The sequence below is a fragment of the Anopheles marshallii genome, chromosome 3 (genome assembly GCF_943734725.1).
Source record: "Anopheles marshallii chromosome 3, idAnoMarsDA_429_01, whole genome shotgun sequence".
Classification (NCBI taxonomy): Eukaryota; Metazoa; Arthropoda; class Insecta; order Diptera; family Culicidae; genus Anopheles; species Anopheles marshallii.
Window position 1 is genome coordinate 10,039,206 of NC_071327.1, and position 20,360 is coordinate 10,059,565.

General features: G+C 45.9%; 3 protein-coding genes across 3 annotated transcripts in view; 2 read left to right on the forward strand and 1 right to left on the reverse strand.

The window, feature by feature from the left end:
• Positions 1-58: 58 nt before the first annotated feature.
• LOC128711806 (sialin) lies at positions 59-5,097 on the forward strand. Its single transcript, XM_053806693.1, has 5 exons — positions 59-77; positions 3,396-4,300; positions 4,378-4,510; positions 4,588-4,829; positions 4,906-5,097. The coding sequence occupies exons 1-5, from the start codon at positions 59-61 to the stop codon at positions 5,095-5,097; spliced, it is 1,491 nt and encodes a 496-aa protein (XP_053662668.1).
• Positions 5,098-7,193: 2,096 nt separating this feature from the next.
• LOC128711857 (adapter molecule Crk) lies at positions 7,194-8,015 on the forward strand. The gene has a single exon (XM_053806742.1). It carries the CDS (start codon positions 7,194-7,196, stop codon positions 8,013-8,015), a length of 822 nt encoding a protein of 273 aa, XP_053662717.1.
• Positions 8,016-13,766: 5,751 nt separating this feature from the next.
• The window catches only part of LOC128710768 (uncharacterized), a 96,782-nt gene continuing 90,188 nt past the window's right edge, over positions 13,767-20,360 (reverse strand). The window contains exons 5-8 of the mRNA XM_053805620.1: positions 15,992-16,089; positions 15,563-15,901; positions 14,621-15,174; positions 13,767-14,193 (exon numbers count right to left, since the gene is read on the reverse strand). Of these exons, the coding sequence (XP_053661595.1) occupies positions 13,767-14,193; positions 14,621-15,174; positions 15,563-15,901; positions 15,992-16,089 (1,418 nt within the window). The remainder of the gene's footprint in view (positions 14,194-14,620; positions 15,175-15,562; positions 15,902-15,991; positions 16,090-20,360) is intronic.

The following is a 20,360-nucleotide window of genomic DNA, read 5'->3' on the forward strand; positions in this document are numbered from 1 at the left end:
AGTTGTATTGTGGTGTCCTAGTGGCCTGTGTGCTTTTTGTTTTTCCACCCGGTGAAAGATGTCGTCCGGCATAGCAGGTAAGTTTGGTACACAAACTGTGACCGATAGCTTCAATTTAGAAAACCCGTGGCACGTTTTTCACTACACAACATGGTTTAAATAAATTATTTACTCCCCACATGGTGACTTTCTTTAACCCCTCCACCGATGCGGAACGGCGAGAAGAACCTTCCAGAATAGGTTGCTATGTATGGTCGGCCAACCCGCACCCGTCCGTGTGTGTGTGTGTGTGTGTGTGGGGGGCTGATCAACAATTAAGTGGGCCCCCTCATTCTTCAATGGGTCAATCGAAATAGATTGTTTCTTTCTGTGAGGGCCGTACGCGTTTGTGTGGGTTGTTCTGGAATGTCGAGCCTCCCGGGAACGTATTGTTTGTTACAATTAATTGAATGTGTGACACCAATAAAGTAGGCGAGCTGTGGAATCGTCATCATCAGCATCGTTAATGTCGTCGTCGTCGTCGATCGAGGAGATCGTTGGGCAGTTTTAAATGGGAATTAATTGAATTAAACCCATTCTATCGGCTATGTCTGTCTCGATGCTACTGACGCTAGGACATTCCTGCATCCGCGACTTTAATTTGGAAGTCGTTCACAAAGTCTATTATTTAAAGATTATAAAGTCGTTACCGTTAATAGTTCCCGGGTAATCGGCAAAGAATGGGTAGATTAAGCCCCCATCATCTTCCAAACATAGCTCTCCAGGGTAATCAGGATGAACTCTGGTGAGCTTTCCGGCAGCAGTTTGCAAGCGAAAGCATCCACACTGGGCCTGCTGCTGGAAATCTTAACCGAGATCAGGCGACCTCCATAGACCACGGGGTTATCTTTGGTTGACTTTGTTTTTGAATAATATTTTTTCGTGGAGTTCCATTGAAGTTAGCGCCCCTGGGAACACAACGGCAAGTTGGTTGTGTGCACTTTCGGTTGGTTGTTTCGGGCCGGAATTTTCGTTTGGTTCTTTCTATTTACAACCGTGAATTGGTTTGATTGAATGAATTTCAAATCCCAGAGAAGACCGGAAAACGATGAATGATATGTATTATGTTTGCAGAGAGGGTATTTATTAAGACATTAAAATTCCATTTTTTTATGTTCCAACAACAATGCCCGTTTTCTTGCGATCACCTGTAAGGAGCAGATTAGAAAACACGTGACATAACACGGTACAATTTTAAACGGGGTGTTCCACTTTAACCGACACGGTTCTTTGGTTTTAGCTATTTTTGCAACCTTGTCCCCATGCTCAGGGCGGTGACCAAAAGATGAAAGGAAGGAGTACGAACCAGTGTCCCAAATGGTTGACGATATTCTTTGCCGCGTTTGCTTCATGTTAAAATAGAACAAACGGTTGTGCGTACGACGGCAACACCAGCTCTAGCGTTTCCCGAGGTCACTGATAACACTCACAAATTACGTACGGGTTCCGACGTGCTGCTGACATGGGACAACCACAGCACCGGGAGGAAATATTTTTTCACCGTCAATCATTCACCGGGAATGGCGCAAATGGGGGGACGTCATCAGCAACAAGTATCTTTCGGCGCTCCGTACGCGTTCTCTGCGTCTCTGGTTCGCTCTGCCCATCCAATAAGGTAACGATAAGGCAAGGCAACAGCTTTAATCGGTTCGTGATCAACGTTTTCGCTCAGCTTAATAAATCCACTGCACCCATCGCGTGAGGAAAGGCACGAAATGTCTGACCGGGTGGGTGTGTGAAGGTTTATGGCGCAGTGTCCCGTCCGTACCATCTAGATAGGGTACCCTCATTTTTGGGCTTTTCCAGCGTGAGGAGGCACAGTGGACGGCGTTTCTGTACTTAACCAATTAGCGGGAAGCTTTCGATTCGTACGTGGATGTACTAATTAGCACGATGAAGGTAGAGGTAGTTTTATTGCGCACACCTCTGACTAATCTGGAGCTCTGCCCGAAATGTTTTACCGAGCAGGATCTTGCATCTCCAGAGGATCTCAGTTCGTGAGGTTCGTCTCAAGATATCAAGGTTAGGTAGGTATGAATTAGCAAGACTCCAAGAGCCACAAAGTATCTCCGATTTTCTTAAGTTGCTGTAACTTTAACGAACTCTAACCGTAATCATGTAGAATGGCGTGTTGCGGTGATAAGAAGTCGTACGTTGCTATGCGTACCACGGTAACCACCCTTAATTGATAACAGTTTATGTCGAGCGTTGTTGTTTTATTTTATCTGCGTCTCTTGTTGTTGGCTTTTTTTTCTGTTATTACGTGGCCACTTGTAACACACGCGCTTGATATGGTACGGCAGCACGTTGCGAAAACACCACAAGCTGCTAAGCTTTGGGGGCTGGTCCAGTGAGATGATGACGTTCGTGAGATGTGAGTGTGTCCATCGCACTTCCGTTAAGGTTAAAGTACACCGTGGCCTCCCGTGTACCCGCTGCTCGATCAGCGTTTTAATAGTAATTGCGAATCGGACAAATAGTTTGTACCGTTCCAATGCGCACAAATTGTTATTACAACGGCGGGGTCAATAGGAACGTCTATCGCTCCGTAAGCTTGGTGACGGGAATAGACATCAACAGAAGTGTTCTGTTGTTTGCCTTTCTCAGCCCGTGCTTTAGCGAAATCAACATCATCCGTCGCCCCATCCACAACCAAGCACCATGTGCACCGATGCTCCTCGCGCTGTCTTCAATATTGATTGATGTGTTTATGGTTTGCGCTATGATAAGGACGGGGCAGGAACTAGCCTGGACGTTGGTTTAGTTTTTTTATGGTCTGCTTGTTTTTTTTTTTGTTTAATGATACTCCAAACATCGTCAATCGTCGTCGCCGCCCGAGTTGATTTGTAGCTTCCTCGCGTAAATTTATATTCATTGCACTAACTAACGAGCGATTGGTGGTGCGAATTCGCCTACCATCCGGGTGATGATGGAAAATGAAAGCATCAAGATATGCTTGTGGGCTGGTGGGTATCAAATTGGACTCTGGAGGTGTGGCAGTGTGTGGCCTTCATTCAACGTCAGCCCCTCGCCTTGGGTGTACGGGGTGGTTCGAGGGAGGATGATGACGGGACGGTGACATGTGGCATATAAATTAACCTAACGAACAACGTATGTAATATCGGCCAGTGACACACGCGGTTGATTGCAAATGACGTGCCGGAAAGGCGCATAGACACAATAATGGGAAAGCGCATGATGGTCTGATGTCATGCTCGTGTGATCGAAATCATGTGTCTGTTCTGCATGCTGTCTATTATCTGTCGTCTATTAGGTGTATCAAATTTTACACATCAACTTAGCCGAGAGAATGCCCTTACATCGCAACTAAATGTGTGTGTTTCGTTCGTTCGCAGGATGGATAACATGCCGGCAAGTGTTGAACATCATGGTGATCTTCGGCTTTATGCTGAACTATGCCCTGCGTGTGAACTTCACGATCGCCATCGTGGCGATGACGAAAACGCTCGTGAACGTGGCTACAGGTGGAGATAACAGTACCAGCTTGAACTTGACCGATACGACAGTGGCAGATTTGTCCACCACCACCGAAGCGTCCGTTATCGACGAGGCGGATAAGTTTGAATGGGACGCCCGCCAGCAGAACCTGATGCTGGGCAGCTTCTTCTGGGGTTACGTGCTGACGGAACTGCCGGGTGGTCGGTTGGCTGAAATTATCGGTGGCCGTCGCGTCTTCGGCTACAGTATGCTATGGGCCAGTTTGCTTACCCTGCTGACGCCCCTCGCGTCCAACACGCACTACATTGCCGTGGTAATTCTGCGTGCGGTGCTCGGTTTCTTCCTCGGTGCTTCGTGGCCAGCCATTCATCCACTCACGGCCGTTTGGATTCCGCCCATGGACCGGTCAAAGTTCATCGCCAACATGATGGCTTCCTCGCTGGGCGCTGCCATTACGATGCCAATCTGTGGCTTCCTGATCTCATCGATCGGATGGCAGAGCGTGTTCTACTTCACCGGTGGGCTCGGTTTGCTGTGGTCGATCATTTGGTTCCTGGTGGTGTTTGAAACCCCTGCCCTGCATCCGCGCATCACGCCCGAGGAACGGAATGAGATCGAGTCGGCGATCAATGCGGCTGGCAAAAAGAAGAAACCATCGTACGTGCCGTGGAAGTCCATTATTACCTCCCCACCGGTTTGGGCCATCATACTTACCCACGGTGCGTCCGTGTTTGGGTTCTTCACTGTGGTTAATCAGCTGCCAACTTACATGAAGTATATTTTGCATTTCAACATTAAGGAGGTAAGGTTTTTTTCTCAGCTAACGTTGGTACAAGAACTATTGATGCTAACTGATGTTTTGGGTCTCTTTCTCCTTAGAACGGATTACTGTCGTCCTTGCCTTATTTCGGAAAATACGCCATGGCTGTGATTTCATCGCATTTAGCTGATTACTTGAGAAAATCGGGCAAATTGTCCACTACCGCAACTAGAAAGATTTTCACCGCTTTCGGTAAGTTACCGTTTTTGGAGGAGTAGCTTGTACTTGCAACAATGTACTGACGAGCGCTTTGCTTTCACCTTCCGCAGCTGTGATGACTCCCGGGTTCTTGATGATCATTCAGGTGTACATGGGCGAGAACCGCTCGTGGGCGGTTGGTATCTTCACACTGTCCCTCTTCCTGAACGGTGCCGTCACGGCGGGATACCTTGGCAATGGGCTGGACATTGCTCCCAACTTTTCCGGTACCATTTTCGGCATGGCCAACACTCTGTCCTCGTTCGGTGGCTTCGTTTCAGCGTACATGGTTGGTGTACTCACCAACGATAATGTAAGTTTTACTACATTACTAAATCATCTGGAGTAGAGATTCGAGTAATAGCGTTTCCTTATTTTCCTTCCAACAGCAAACTTATGGTCAATGGCAGATTGTGTTCTGGATTCTGGCCGTGGTGTACATTACGGGTTCGTCTGCGTACGTGATAATGGGTACGGGTGAGCTGCAGGCCTGGAACAATCCCCCGGAGAAGGATGATGGTAGTGGCGAAACCGAGGAAGGTGTGCCACTTAACCAGCGCAACCAGGCCGCGGTCAAGTAACGCGTACAAACGCATAGCGTTTTGACACTTCCACAAAACAAGCATGTGGTATCTTTGGGCGACTGAAGCTAATACGCAGATGCTCAACTAGTGCCACAGGTTGTGTGCTGTAAAGCCGCAACGAAGCAAGAAGACAACCGACAAAAGAATTTCAAACAAAACTGGTGGTGCGTGCGTGTGTTCCGTAGCAAGGATATCGAAGACATAGGGATTACAGATTTGTCGTAGCATTTAATAACTTATTGTTTTAAAACACATCTGTAGACAGTGAGCCCTTTTAGTGCGCAAATGCTGTATTAGTTTTTTGTAGCCGAAGGCTTATCGTTACTGTAGAACGGTTTAGCCGACCCACATAGAAGGGCGTTTTTCTTTTCTGGCAGTAGAAGAAAACAGGAACATGTACACAGGGACTTGTCCGAAGGAATGGTAGCAAGCGGAACGATGTTGTATCTGGTTGATTCAGGGGTATGACTTAATTTTTAATGTACAAAACAGCGTAGGCGGACGAGCGTGTATCTCTGGCGAGAAAAACGCACGCGCGAGTGTGTAGCGGGAATTTCATGAAGTGAACGAACAGCAGGACTCCGTGAGAGGAATGAACAATTTTCATGTTTTAATGAAAATGTCGCAATTGGAACGAACTGAACATGACCGAGAAAGCAGCATTGGTTCGGGAGCGCTAGGGAAGAGCAAGCAAGCCCGGACCATAATGTTTCTCACACTTGTTCCCTCAGGACGAACTGTACGTACGTAACGCGCTTCGTAAACTCGGTCGCATACGTGTGCTGTCTCGCAGGCGATGTTAACAGAGTAGATTTCTATGTACGTGCCTTTTACAACACATTGATAATCGTGTGTAAAGTGGAATGAGAATCTTGTTAAAGCTAGCAGGTTATAATATTCGTGTTTAGGTCAGCAAGGTGTCAAACATGGCCCGCCACATTAACTTTGTACCCACAGACAGACATCGGTCGAAGGAATCAGTCTACTTAAACTTTACAGAGACGGTACTTGATATTTTATTTACAATGTTTTTTTTTGTGTACCAATATACATACACACCAGCGCGTGTACTGAACTCATTTTAAAAAGAATGAACAATAAAGTAAATGTTAACGTGGAGTAGATTATTCGTCGGAGAAGTGTTTGCTCGAGGAGAATTTGGGAAACAAACGTTTCCGGTGGGGAGTTCAGTGAATTATGAATGAGGAAATGATTCGGTTTTGTCATCAATTACTACTGGAAGTAAATTCAAAGTAACATTACATTCAAAGTGTTTTATTCAAACTCCATACTTTTTCAAATTTGTGAGTTAATTTTTTGTTGTAAATTTTATGTCCATGCGGGCCACCCATTGTGCGTGCCGTTGTGGACCAACCTGCGGTATTGGTTGCTTTGACAAGTTTGACAGCTACGAAGCTGAATGTGACAGCTTTGCGTGAAGAAGAGTCGACTCTCAGCCAATAATAAAATTGAGAGTTGTTTTTATTAAAGTAACAATTAATAGAAAGTTACTAGTTGTTTGTTGATTTACTGCATGTGATAATAACGATACCGTTCGTCCCTGTCCGTCACGATTCGGGAACGTCAGCGGGAACGAACAGCCCAGTACTATTAGCATAATTGGCCTCCGAAACAAGTGCACACCGAACGCGAGCAAGCGACGTTTGTAGGAGGTGGGGCGCAGGTACGGGATTGGGATTATTAAAGAAAATTAGAAAATCGCTAGACGGCTAGCACAACACCCCAGCCCGCAATCGTCCCGTTATGATTAACCTTTGATTACAGTGTATCCACACCCCTGTTGCAGAATTTTGCACTACAATTTGCACACGGGCCCCAGTCCAACTGGGTGCAACGGACGGACGCAACCCAGTCTAACGCCCATCTCGGTGCTGTGTAAAATATTCGCTTCGATTTGCGGTACAGTACGCGGTAAGCAAAGTGTTACAACTAGGTGCTAAACATTCGTATGTTGTTAACACCGAGACTGTGTGCATAATGTATTTTGGTGTGATTTTTAGGGAGAACGAGACAACACACGGTAGTATAGAGGAGGGACGGAACGGTCGAATCGGAAGCTGCTGCCATCCACCATGGCATCGTTCGACGTGTACGATCGATCGAGTTGGTACTTTGGGCCGATGTCACGCCAGGACGCGACCGATTTGCTGTTGAACGAACGGGAAAGTGGAGTGTTTCTGGTGCGCGACAGTACGACCATCGTGGGTGATTTTGTGCTGTGCGTCCGGGAAGATTCGAAAGTGAGTCACTACATTATAAACAAAATACCATCGGGGGAAGAATGCTTCGTGTACCGTATCGGCGATCAAACGTTCGCGGACTTGCCGGATCTGTTGTCGTTTTACAAGCTGCACTATCTCGACACGACACCGCTCCGGCGGCCGATGATACGCCGACTGGAGAAGGTAATAGGCAAGTTCGATTTCGACGGAAGCGATCCGGATGATTTGCCGTTCAAAAAGGGTGAAATATTGCACATCATCAGCAAGGACGAAGAACAGTGGTGGACGGCACGCAATGGCCAGGGCCAAACGGGCCAAATACCGGTACCGTATGTGACACGATACGAGGAGAACATAATCGAGCGGCCAAATTCGGGCGGCGGTGGTGGTGGAGGTGCCGGTCCGGGTCACCACCATCACCATCCGGCCGGTGGGTTACACCATTCGGAAAATTCGAACATATTCAAATCGAACCTTAACCGACAGCTGCCAGCACTGGCACGCGTAAAACAGGAACGGGTTCCAAATGCGTACGACGAGACCGCGCTTAAGCTGAGCGTTGGCGACGTCATCAAGGTGCTGAAGACGAACATTAATGGCCAGTGGGAGGGTGAGCTGAAGGGCAAAATTGGACACTTTCCCTTCACCCATGTGGAGTTCATCGATGAGTGAATCGATGGCCTGGTGAACGATGGTGGTGAACACACCGTATGGTAGAGTGGTTCCATCCGCTTCCGTGCGAAGATGAACCAATCGAGTTCACACAAGCTGCACACCGAATGTGCTCTGTTTCGTTAACCGATGGCGGGTAATTTGCTATTACTTTTATTTCGGTACTTTTTTTGTTTGATTGCCGAAACATCGGGTGGCGGATATGTGTTTTTGAAGGATAGTAACGGAACGAAATGGTTCCATGACTACTCTGTGTTTTATTCTGTGTATGTGCGTGTGCTGGTAGTAGATTATATTTAACTGTACAGCCTATATTTAGTATGTTCCGTTGTAAGCAAAAGTGTGTAGTAGATGATGTAGACGTGTACGTTCCGAGTCATTCAGTTTAAGTGAGTCATTTTAAATACGATTAGGCTTATTAGGTTCCGATTTGCGTAGTGGCAAACAATAATTCCAGATCATTGGAGGATCATGAATAGAAAATCCCCTCCGGGGTTCGAACGAGGTATAGGAAGAGAGTAGTTTTAAGAAGAATAGAAAAGTGCGATAGAGCACATACAGCAGGCACATAAGGCACACTAAAACATGTTTAGCAACCCGCACGGCTACAAGAAACAGCATTAGGGAGAGAATCAGTTTTATTTACTAGCTATTACCATAACGCAAGTGCCGCTTGTTGTGCTTATTCCGTTAGGGATCGATCGAACCCGGTTATTGGAGTGCTGTGTGTCGGGGTTCGTGGGTATGCAACCCACTCGACCCCCCCCCTTGAATGAGAAACAGTCAACAGGTTAAACAAGAATGAAACTCTCTAGTATGTAAGTGATGATTAGCGTACGTTTGTAGGCAGGTTGAAGTAAAGGCAACCCTCACGGAGAGTGTGTATTCCCGGGTTGGCAAGCCTCTTTCAGGCTCTCACACACTGCTAGCGATGATCATGACGAGACGATGGCGAAAGAGCATTAATAGGGAAGCAAACGTTCAAGCGGATGATCTCCATATGGGTCCATCGAACGATAACCGCGTGTTTACCAATCCAGCGTGGCTTCCAGAGGTACACGGCAGGGAAGGTAGTCCAGGCGCACGCGGACTATTAAGATTAGTTTACGTTTCATAGCTTTTTTATACCGACCAAGAAGTAACCAGTAACGAGGAGTGCAAGTTTTAGTAGGCAAACGGGCAAACCCAACCAATACCAGTAGTAGATAGAAGAGATAGGAGAACTGTTCTTCTTTCCTAGTTTGGTAAACGATCCCACCCTTGCCTGGTACAATCGTATTGGTATCCGTTTTGGGGCTATCGAATGCCAGGTATCTGTTTGGTGTTCTTTTGTTTGAAAAAATGGTACAGATGGGAGAAATGATTGATCTTTTTTTCATTTCCTTTACCCCGCGGTGCATGATCTCTATGCCTTCAAGCGCACACAAATTCATAAACCGGTCCCGATCGGAGATGATCTAGAACTTTACCTATTTCCGGGTACCGATGTGTTTGTGTTACTAAATCTCTAATCGCCCAGTCAACGAAGTTTCCGTAGATTAGCAACGATCGAAAGTAACCAAAAAAAAATAAATCGAACGCAGTGTATGGAACGAACGCACAACACACTAGTGAGTCGTGAGTGAGAGAAACAAACCACCAAAACCCCAACCCTAACACCCCTCGAATTAGTAGTGGTGGGCAACGGAGCCCCTAACCCGTGCGGTGGCTGTAACAAGATGTAACACAATTCTAAGGGAATCACGAAACCGAAGCAATTTATTTTTATAATTAGAAAGCGTTAGTGAGAGAGTGAGGACAGTGGGAAGAAAGTGTAGAGACTTCCATGCTAGGATATGATGTAAAACGGACTGAATGAACAGCAGGGTAGGACAACGGGGAACAGTGACCAGAAGCAGAGGGTATAGTGTTTCGTTTCTTGTAGAGGAAGGGAGAACAAAAAAAAAATATACACCGCCTAAATCGAGCGTTCGCACATTTCTCCCGGAAAGCCAAATATAATACCGACTATGAGACACCAATATATACCATGAATGTGTCAAAATGTGCAATAATTAAACCGGCAACTCGAAAATCGAACCCCACATCCCATCCGCAACGATGGAGGGAAGCATTGCGGAATAATGGAACGATCGCTGATCGAAGCAGGATGATCCTGTTTTTCTGGAGCCTGGATTAAAAGGAAGCGCGCGTAGATAGTATACACCAAAATAACAGTAATGATGAAACAAAAAAAAAACACGAACCCCGGGTGGAAAAAGAAGACGGAACAATTAAATCGAACACAAAAACAAACTTTACTTCGCTCCTTAATAAAAAAAGGATGAAAAGAAATGAGGGTGGGAGTTGAAGATGAGAACATGACTTAACCTAACCGAACCGGACCGCGAGAGAAACAATCGCAATAGAACAGATCGAACGTATATATTTACTCCAAACCAAGCCTCCCAGTTATTTTGTTCTTCTTCTTCTCCTCTTCACCAGAGTAGTAGATATGGAAACAGATAAACAAAATACACACAGACACACACGCAAAATAAGGCAAAATACACACGCATAGCGCCGCCAAAAATAAATAACAATTAGCTACATCAACCAGAAGTGTATCAATAAGAAAGTAAAAGAGCAAAAAAATCGGAAAAAATACATAAATAATCAAACATATTGTGAAAAAACGCTAGCTTCAAACAAAAACATAAAATGGAACACAAAAACGATAAAAAAACCAAAACACTAAAAAGAGACACGATCCTCAACAAACGCAGTCACGCGACGCTGCACATTATGCAAACAAAAAATACACAAATCTACACACACACACACACACACATATATATATATCTCACAGAACAGTTTTGGGTTGTGTTTGCGATATGTATATGAAATTATATATTTAGCATATAAGCAAAGCCGAGAATGTCTCTCCTGTGAGTTATCCTTAGCTGGTTGTAGAAGAAAAGAAGAAAGCTGCGCTTAGAGAAGTGAAAGTGGAGACAAAAATGTCGAAGGGATAAATAATACCAGAACCTAGGTAAAGCCCCGGACATTCTCGAACCCAGCATGTAATTTGTATAAAAGTGGAACAAGCAAAGCAAAAAGTGGAGAAAACAAAAAAAAAATCAGCGAAAACAAAAATATAGAGTTCTGTATTGTATCTTTGCAAGTTGAAATTTGTTTTTCTTTCGCATCCTCAACAGGACGTTTCGTAATGATAGTAGAACGGCGTTACCGGTCACGTTTTTACAATTTTACTTTTATTATGGGAGTTCTTTTTATTTTTCACTTCACGTCTTTTCTAATGTGTTGTTTTTGTGTGTGTTTCTCTTTTCTTCCTTTCTGTTTTCTATATCTTTCTTTCTTTCTTATCTATTTTTTCCCCTTTTTTACTGCTTTGCTTAACATCACGCTTTACACTCTTTGTTTTATACTTGTTTTATCTGTTTGTTGTGGTTTTTCTTTCCGTTGTTGTTTTGGTTAACTATTTACAGAGTTGTTGTGTTGTTGTACAGCTAAACTTACTTCCATTTTACATTTAATCAGCTCGAATTCGCTAAGAAATTATTCACCCTGGCGATGAATCATACGGATACGGGCGTATGTGTGCGCTGCATAGCTTTTATCGTACAAAAAAAAAACAAAAAAAAAATCAAAAACCCCCACAGCAAGTGGCAGAGTGGAAAATGTAGCGCACAAAAATAAAGAGAAAAAAAACAACACACACACACACACGCGCACGCGAAAATTGGAGAAACGCAAAAGTAAACAAAAAAGTTGCAAAAAAAAAACGAAAGTAGATGGTATTATATTACAAAAAAAAAGTAAACCATATTGCTCGTGTGTAACAAGATCCATTTTATCCATTATTTGGGGAAAAAGATGAAGGAATTTTTCTTCACCATTCCACTCTAACTAAGTAACAAAATTAAATAATCTCCTTGTGCGCATTGCGCGCCCGGAGGAGCGGACATTCCGGTTTCGTTGCTCGTGTGAAAGTACACCTTCCGCGACTGGTCAATTAGTAGTAGGACACGGTGGAAAATGATTATCCGTACCGTACCGTGCACCCCAACACCAGGAGTGCGTTGCGCGATACGCCTAATGGTTTTCCACCGGCAGGACGACGACGACGACGACGATGTATCTTAGATATTTTGTGCATTTTTGTTTAAACTTTTCCCTACCTTAACTATCGCTCTCTCTCTCTCTCTCTCTCTCGTGCTATCTCCCGCGTTCTCCAGCAGTGGGATGCTTGGAGACAAGCCCCAAAACCCTTAATTGGGGACCCTCCCACTATAACTATATCCGTGCCGCTTTCTCTCTTTTAGGAACATTAATCCGTTCGTGGAGGGGTTTTTCGCTTTTGAAAAGGATGGAAGGGATGGAAGGATGTCAATGGGGAAACAAGAACAACAAAAAAAAACCGGGAAAGAGTGTGGGAGTGTCAGGTGGCCCTTAGTGTCGCCACACTCGTCTATTTGCCAGCTTCAATGGAAGACAACAACGCACGCAGTTTTTATATTGCTGGAACTTACTGTGGAAAGTTTTGCATCGGTGGCCCCAAGTCAGAGGTCCACCGCACTCCACCAAAACACCCTTATCTTTGTATTCAGAGCCTCTTTCTAGCGACGACGACAAACAGAGACAAACACACACACACACAAACAGCGTACATCAATCCGGTCCGAGGGGAATTCGAGGGGTGAATCGTTTACAAATTCGTACTTTGCTATTACTTTAATACGTAGCGCACATGAAAAAACATTCCCATTTTTACCACCGCGTCACCGCGTCACACACTCGTAATAATCTAAGCTTTCTTTGGATCATCTATCGCTTCTTTTTCCTTTGTGTTTTGCAATGTGTGGAATGTGGATTTGCTGTTGTTGTTTTTTTTTTCTGTCAATAATTTTAAGGAACAAACTAAAGCAAAGCAGGCCTTGAAAGAGGCGGGAATGTGTGTGTGCGTGTGTTCAGGAATGTAAAAAAAAAGAAAATGGGACCAATCATCATCGAACAACACGCACACACAAACCCTGTCTATTGGAATGTTACGTTACGTTACGTTACCCCCCGTTACGTTACTTCTTTATGTACATTATCTCCATCGTCGAGCGATGATGCTACGGACCTGCAATGGTTAAAACCCGGATGGACACGAGTCACACACACACACACACACACTCGTGGCGTTCAGAACCATCCGTCGCAAGCATTGCCGTTTGCGTTGCATCCTTGCCGACCCCTCCGGCCATCTCATCTCATTCCGTTTGCTAGTTGGTATACACATTGACTTTAAGACGCGACTCCACACGGTCTAGAGTTAAAGTCGTTAAAGTCGCTTCCCCCTTTCCGCGCTACATCTCTTATCAAACTAATCAAACTACGTATGGAGCAGTATATGACGCATGTATGTATCGCATTGTGACTATATTAGCGCTAGCACGTGCCGCTTGTCTTTTCCTCATTACTACTACCGTGTCCGTATGCAAAAACAAAACCTCGATACTTACTAGCATTGATTGTGTATTTGTGTGGGTGTGTAGGTGTGTGTGTGTGTTTGTGTGTATACACAGCTGTATGAACCGTTTAATCCACCCCGGTGCCCCCGGCGTTGGCTGATATGTGGGGGGGGTGGGGGTGCATGGGGAGCATCCCACGAAACGGGGTTGAAATCCTGGGTGGCAGCGCTCAGTGCAGGTAGCCCGCCAGCTGGGGTTGTTCCGCCCGGTCGCAAGCACCACGTCCGTGCGGTCATTCCTGCTTGATGCTGGAACCGGGCGTGTGGGGCTGATGGTGGTGATGGTGCGGTGCGTAATGGTGCCCACCGGTACCACCGCCGGATGCGGACGAGGGTGAGGATAGACCCGGCACGAGCCCGGCGGGGAACAGTTCCCCGCTCGCGGACGAGTGGGTCGGGCTGTCCATACCGTTGGGTGGGTTTATTCGCTTCTCCTTCTGCCGGCGGTTGCAGAACCATACGCGCACGACCTCCTTCTCCATGCACAGGTTGTCCGCGAGGGTGGAGATCTCTTCGCTCGTCGGCTTGCAGTTGACGAGGAACGCTTTTTCCAGCGCCACCCGGACGGAGGTTTCGATCGAGGTGCGCTTCTTGCGCCGCCGGCCCATCGTTTCCGGTGTGGCCATCGTGTTGGACAGGGCGGCCGGGCTGAAGATGCGCCTGTGAAGTAGGAGTTCGTCCCGATTAGCATCACTAGAGATTAGATCAGAATGGTACGTGGTAGTGTTGGGTGGATTTGTCTCAGAATTGAGTCTCGGTTCTGAACATCGATTGTGAAGATTCAATAATCTCAAAAGATGCCAAAGATCCAAAGACTAACAAGCATGAAACTCGGAAGAATCTTTGAAGATCTTCGAAGTCTTTAGAGGATCACTTATCTTTGGAGATCGTTTGATCTTTAAAGACTCTTGGATCTTTAGAGATTCATTGACCGTTGAATGTCCATGAAGTTTTATCTTCAGGGACTCATGAATATTTTAAAGGATCGTTGATCTTTGGAGATTAATCAATCGGTTCATGAATCTGGCAGTGAATCGACTCATGGGTCGTACAAAAGCACTACCACCCAGTCAGTTAGTACACTTACCCCCCCGGATTGGAGATGCTACTGTCCGCGTCCTCGAGCCATTTCTGTAGCAGCGGCTTTAGTTTGCACATGTTCTTGAAGCTCAGGTTAAGGGCCTCGAACCGGGAGATGGTTGTTTGCGAGAAGTCATTGCCGTACAGCTTCCCCATGGCCAACCCCACGTCGCCCTGCGTGAACCCCAGCTTTATCCGCCGCTGTTTGAAGGTTTTGGCGAACTGTTCCAGCTCCTCCAGGTCGGTCGTCTCCTCGGGCGACGGTTCCAGTGCACGCGGTGCCGCGGAATGTTTCTGCAGCTGGGGCGTATGGGCGCCGGAACCGGGCGTTGAGGGTGTCAGTATGCCACCCACATTCAGCTGGCTCACGTTGGGTGGTGTCGTTTGGCTCGCGCCAAGCATGGCGCCCGTTTGCGTGGAATGGTGATGCAGTCCCGGACTGCCGGAGGGGCTGTGCAGCGGGGAGCTGGTCGCCGTGGCGCCCGGTGTTGGTGTGGAGCTGGTCGGTTTCAGCTGCTGCTGTTTCTGCAGTGCCTGCAACTGGGCGACGGCTTGCTGGACCTGGGGGAAATGAGGGAAGAAACGAGGACAAAGAGGACAATGGTTGAGACGAGCGTGTGGAGAGGCTTCTTTTATCGGGGGCAGTCATGCAACACAGCGAAGCGAACTAGTGACCTGCATCGATGTTCGAGACACGGTCTGTTGTCCCTCGCTGATGATTGCGGCAGCGGCACTACCGTTGGTGATAGCTTTGCTACCGGGCGATCGTGTTCCACCGGCACAATCGTTGCCGGGCCCAGTGACGGAACAGCTTTGGGTGGGAAAGTTGAGACTTAGCTGTACCCATCCGGAAGGATCCACAGACGTGAATCGGAAGCATTAAAGAGAACAAGTGACATTGCCATTGGTTTTGTTTTTTTTGTGGCTCCTTTCTTTAAAGCCCGCGTACCTGATTTTGCATGAGAAATTGGGCGGCGGCCTGTGCCTGTGCCGTGGCCGCTGCCGCAGCATTTCCGTTCGCACTCGCCGCGCTTCCTTGCACCTGGAGCAGCATGTACTGCTGCAGCTGTTGCTGGAGGGAGGCCTGCTGGGCTTGGAGCGCCTGCTGAAGCATACCGATGTCCTGCCCGGACAGGCCGGCCAACCCACCCAACCCGAGCTGGTTCTGCAGGAACAGCGAGCTGAGGGGCAGATGGTTCTGCAGCGCGGCAAGGGCCACGCCCAAACCACCACCCGGGACGGCACTGGATGCCGGTGGTGATGGTGTCCGTCGCGATGAGTCCGTGATCTGTTTGGCGATGATGAGAAGAGGGAAGAAGTGGGGGAGTTAGAACAAAATGGAAACCGTTCAGTTGGCGCTAGCGCCCCATTCACTTACCAGATTGAGTGGCGTGGTTCGTTCCGGACGCTCGTTTGGAATAGGGCTGCTGAGGTTCTCCCGATCGCTGCCATCGTCACGATCGCTGTCGATGTCGTCTGTTTGATGGGGAAAGGGAACAACAAAAAAAAACACCATTAATACGCTTTTCACTTCGTAATGACCTAGTTTTAATTGTTGTACCCCGAATGAAAAAGAAAACGGGGAAACAACGCATTGTGTTGTGACGCACTTTTAGGGCCACCCGGTATGGTGTGTGCGCGAAAGTCATAAACGAATAACGCGGATCTCCCTCCAAAGAACAAAATTGCATCATTAAGACACCCGGGTTGCCGAATGCACCAAGGTGTTGCGTTCAAGACTGCATCAAGGACACGAGCTATTGTGCAAAAAGGTGTAGCTGGGAGCTTCTTTTTAAAGGGGGAATTCGAAAAAAAAACACACACAATCAAAACATTTGTACTTTCTTTTCCTGGGGATGGTGTTGGGCTTTGATTTTTCCGCACACCAAATGGACCAATCACGTGCTGGAAGAGGGATTTGCGCGGATGCGACATATTGGGACGAGAAAAAAACAAAACCCCTTTTTCCTGGTGGCACCATACGCGAACGTGATTTCCCTTTGCGTGTGTTGCGTCCACGAACGTGGAATGCATTTGGCGTTCGGTTGGCCTGTTGTGCGTGGTAAGGGTTCGACCATCAACCCCTTTTTTCAAACCCCCGTTCTAAAGAAACGCCGAAAAACACCGCGGGAACTCGCTTTCTCGCTACATCGAATAGGTTACCACCATTTCTCGCGTTCTGTTCTGTTGCTGTACGGCCGGGGTTTTCCAGTTTTTCAAATCATGTAACAGCAGCATTAGCGGCAACTCTTCCGTTTGCAGTTTTTTTTTCACCGAGGGTTCAATAAATAAAAAGGGGAAAAAAACATTATAACAAGGGCGTAACAAGCCAACATTACAACAATCCGTGTCATCGGGCCGTGTTGCCAACGAGAGGAACCAAAAAAAAAAAAAAAAACGGGAAGGGAATGATAAAAACCTCCAAGTTCAAGGGTGGTGGTTGCCTATAGCCAGAAAGTGACTTTTATGACGAGAACTAAGACGAGAAAGAGAGAGAGAGAGAGTGAGGGTTGTTGTAGTAGGTCAGTGAAGTAAAGAACAAGATATAAAATTTTGCAAATATTCTTCCCTTGTCAAAATTAGGTCATATAAAATTGTAAAGGAAACAGCTACACGGGAACTAAACGAAAGACTCATCACAAGCGACGAACCTCATCCAACGACACAGTGCAATATGTGCGAGTGTGATTGTGTGCGGGCAGATACTGATGCGGAGCAATGATTTATGTAATTAAAAATACAATAAAAATCAGTTTCAAGTATTTGAAATCCAGTGAGAGAAAGAGAAAGGATTTATGGATTTATGGACCGGTACAGTGGTGGATGGTGGTTTGAGGGTGTAAAATAAAAAAATCTCCCCGAGGGTTAAACACAACGATTTCCGATCCAAAGTTAAAGCGTTGGTCAAGTGTGAAGGGATAAAGTTTAAAACCCTATTGCACCGCACTTGCGTGTGTTGGGCGGCCATACAGCTGCCATATAGGCGAGGAGACAAACGCAACCTCCTATCGGCACAAATCAACGATATTGTTTTGTCAATTATCCAAACCAAATGTTGCCCATGGACAATTCCACACACACACTTTCGGGACGGTTTCGTACGGTTGACGACAACACGCTTGTTGGGGTGTCCCTTTTACGCCGGGAAGGGGTTACACAGAAATTAAAAATTACAACGTGAATTATGGGTTTCAAACCGCCAGCTTTCGTAGGCAGTGCCACGATCCGTACGATGCCGGTAATTGATTACAGCAAAGAGAGATGGCGCAACAGAACACGCTTCGAATGAGCTGCCCCCGGAGGATGTGTCACAATCGATCGGCGAAGGACTCACGGAACGGTTGATTGATCGGTATCGGAATCGGCCAGCCAAATGATGGTTACAAAAGCGGGGCACGAGGACCGCTTACCCACCGCGATGATACCGTGCAATTAGACGAGAAGAAGGAGGAGATGGAAGAGGAGGAGAACCGAGGGTGTCATGAGGAGGGACATAAAAATGGGCAAATATTAAATTTGAAAATTTATTACCACCCAAAATTCCACCCTTGGCTTGGCTCGGGAGCCGGATTTAGAAAAAGGGGTAACGGCAGCTGAATGCGCTTTTTTTGTTTGCGCTTGTGGTGTGCAGCAAGCGCAACACCAGCATTCGGTTTTGGGAAAAACTGCAACAAATTGCATGAAAATTTGTACGCACGTAAAATGGGAAATGATTGATTTTATTTTTGTTGTCGTTGGCTGCCGCTGGATGATGCGGTCGACACGACACATAACGGGGATGCTGCTGACCGGTGTAACGGATGGTTGATGACGCCGTTTCCGATAAGCGCGCACAAAATGGGCAAAGAACGCACGGAGAAATGAAGCTGAGGCGGTCCACTGGAATGGAGGTCTTGCCATATCGAGCAAGCAGAACTGGCCCGTCCTTTTTCCCGGTTTGGGGCCGGCTGGGAATGTCGCTTTGCGTATGTTTGTATGGGGTGGGGTTTTTTTTTGTATGTATTGTTGTTGTTTGCATATATTTTGCCGTCATTCAAATCGGCTGCTTGCCGCTTGTCTTAAAGACCTAGATTTCCAATTCAATGGCTTTGCTAAATAATGCACAACTATTTACCATCGCGAGTAGGAGCGTTTGAAAAAAATGGTGCTACTCTTCATCGGAAATTCTGATTACAAAAATTGTATTTTCCGATTTGAAATTTGAGAATAAAAAGCTAGTTTCGGCCGAGTACAACCGGGATAAGGTGACCTTTCACTGTTTGGAGAAGGAAATGTCTTCAAACGAATGTGAATTGTATCTTAGATAAGGCTACCTTTAGTTATAAGCAATAAGGCTTGGTCTTTCTTGTTGAAAAAAAGGTAGTTTTGAAAAATCGGTAAATTAATACGTTTAATAACGCTTAATATAATAACTTAATATAATAACGTTCAATAACAGTTAGTCAATTATTGGGGTCTCGCTGTAAACAGTGTCGAAATAATTCGATATAAGTCAGGTGCACACTCTAGACTTATTGTTGATCGTTACAACGAATCTAATTGGGTTGTTGGGGGTTGAATGGCAAATTATTTTAGTCATTGTATTAACATTGATCTAATATCGCAAATAATAGCAATGTTTACTATAAAAATATTTCATACGGGTTTCTCGTTTGCTTTCCCGCTTAGGGCCTCCGTAAGTCCTCGTAGGACTCCAAAGGCGTCGATCAGCTACTGGATCAACATCAACAACACCAACATGTCGTCTATTCGTTGCCCTTGATTGTGATAGAAGCATTTTCTTTGGCTTTAGTAACTCTATAAGTTCCCTATTCTTAAGAGGAATGCTTTGACTCTTTCATGTACGCCGTTAAAAGATCTGCAATTATATTTATTGTCCTCGGTTTGCAACTCTGTAATCTATCTCTGTGGTTCTCTGTTGGCATTGGCCTGATCAGCATCTGAATTTAATTCCATATCGTTTGATATCAACCAGTACAAAAACGGTTCCAGGAACCCAAATGCTCGTTATACTAAAAAGGTCGTTATAAGGGGTACTCATTATGAGGAAGTTTACTGTTTCATGAAGTATGTTATGGAGTTACTTAAATAACGTCCTAAAAAATCATATTTATCTTTTATTTCGTCAACTTTTAATCTATTCCCAAGAGGAAAACAAATCCTACATTAATGTTACACACTGTACCACTGACATGATATTTTTGTTACCGACTCCACCAACCAATCTCCAATCAGCTCAAGAAAAGGGACAAATCATCCGTTTTTTTATTTCGAAAACGGTTCATTTTGCTTACTAAATAAGCACTTTTTCCAGTCTAGAAGAGTTGATTTCATCCCAACTGAGTTCATCCCCACATTGTTATAAGAGTAAACAGATGCAAAACCCACTCGTCCGTGTGGAGTGCATTCCGTTTTTTCCTTACCCCCAAAAGAACTCGTTTAAGGTGTATGCAAAAAAGAATCGTGTGCCCAGCTGCCATTGAAGGCCCTTTCGTACCGGGCTGCCTTAGTGTCTTTACCACCCGGCGAATAAAGGTGATGATGAATATTTGATATCGAAAGTATGAATTTTTATTGCAGCATTGATTTTTGCCTTTTGCCGAACATCAAAAACCGAGAAACGACCAGCGGTAGCCTTGCGGTCGCTTCATTGATATTCATCACATCGAATGTGCTTCCGTTTCCTATCATCCGGACACCGGACACACACACACGCTGACCGCATCGAAAAATAAAAAATCAAAAAT

Excerpts from the sequence above, each read along its gene's own strand:
- LOC128711806 (XM_053806693.1), top strand. Across the intron at positions 4,301-4,377 it reads TGCATTTCAACATTAAGGAG|AACGGATTACTGTCGTCCTT; the intron begins GTAAGGTTTTTT and ends CTTTCTCCTTAG. Across the intron at positions 4,830-4,905 it reads GTGTACTCACCAACGATAAT|CAAACTTATGGTCAATGGCA; the intron begins GTAAGTTTTACT and ends TCCTTCCAACAG.
- LOC128711857 (XM_053806742.1), top strand. The coding sequence starts at position 7,194 with ATGGCATCGTTCGACGTGTACGATCGATCGAGTTGGTACTTTGGGCCG.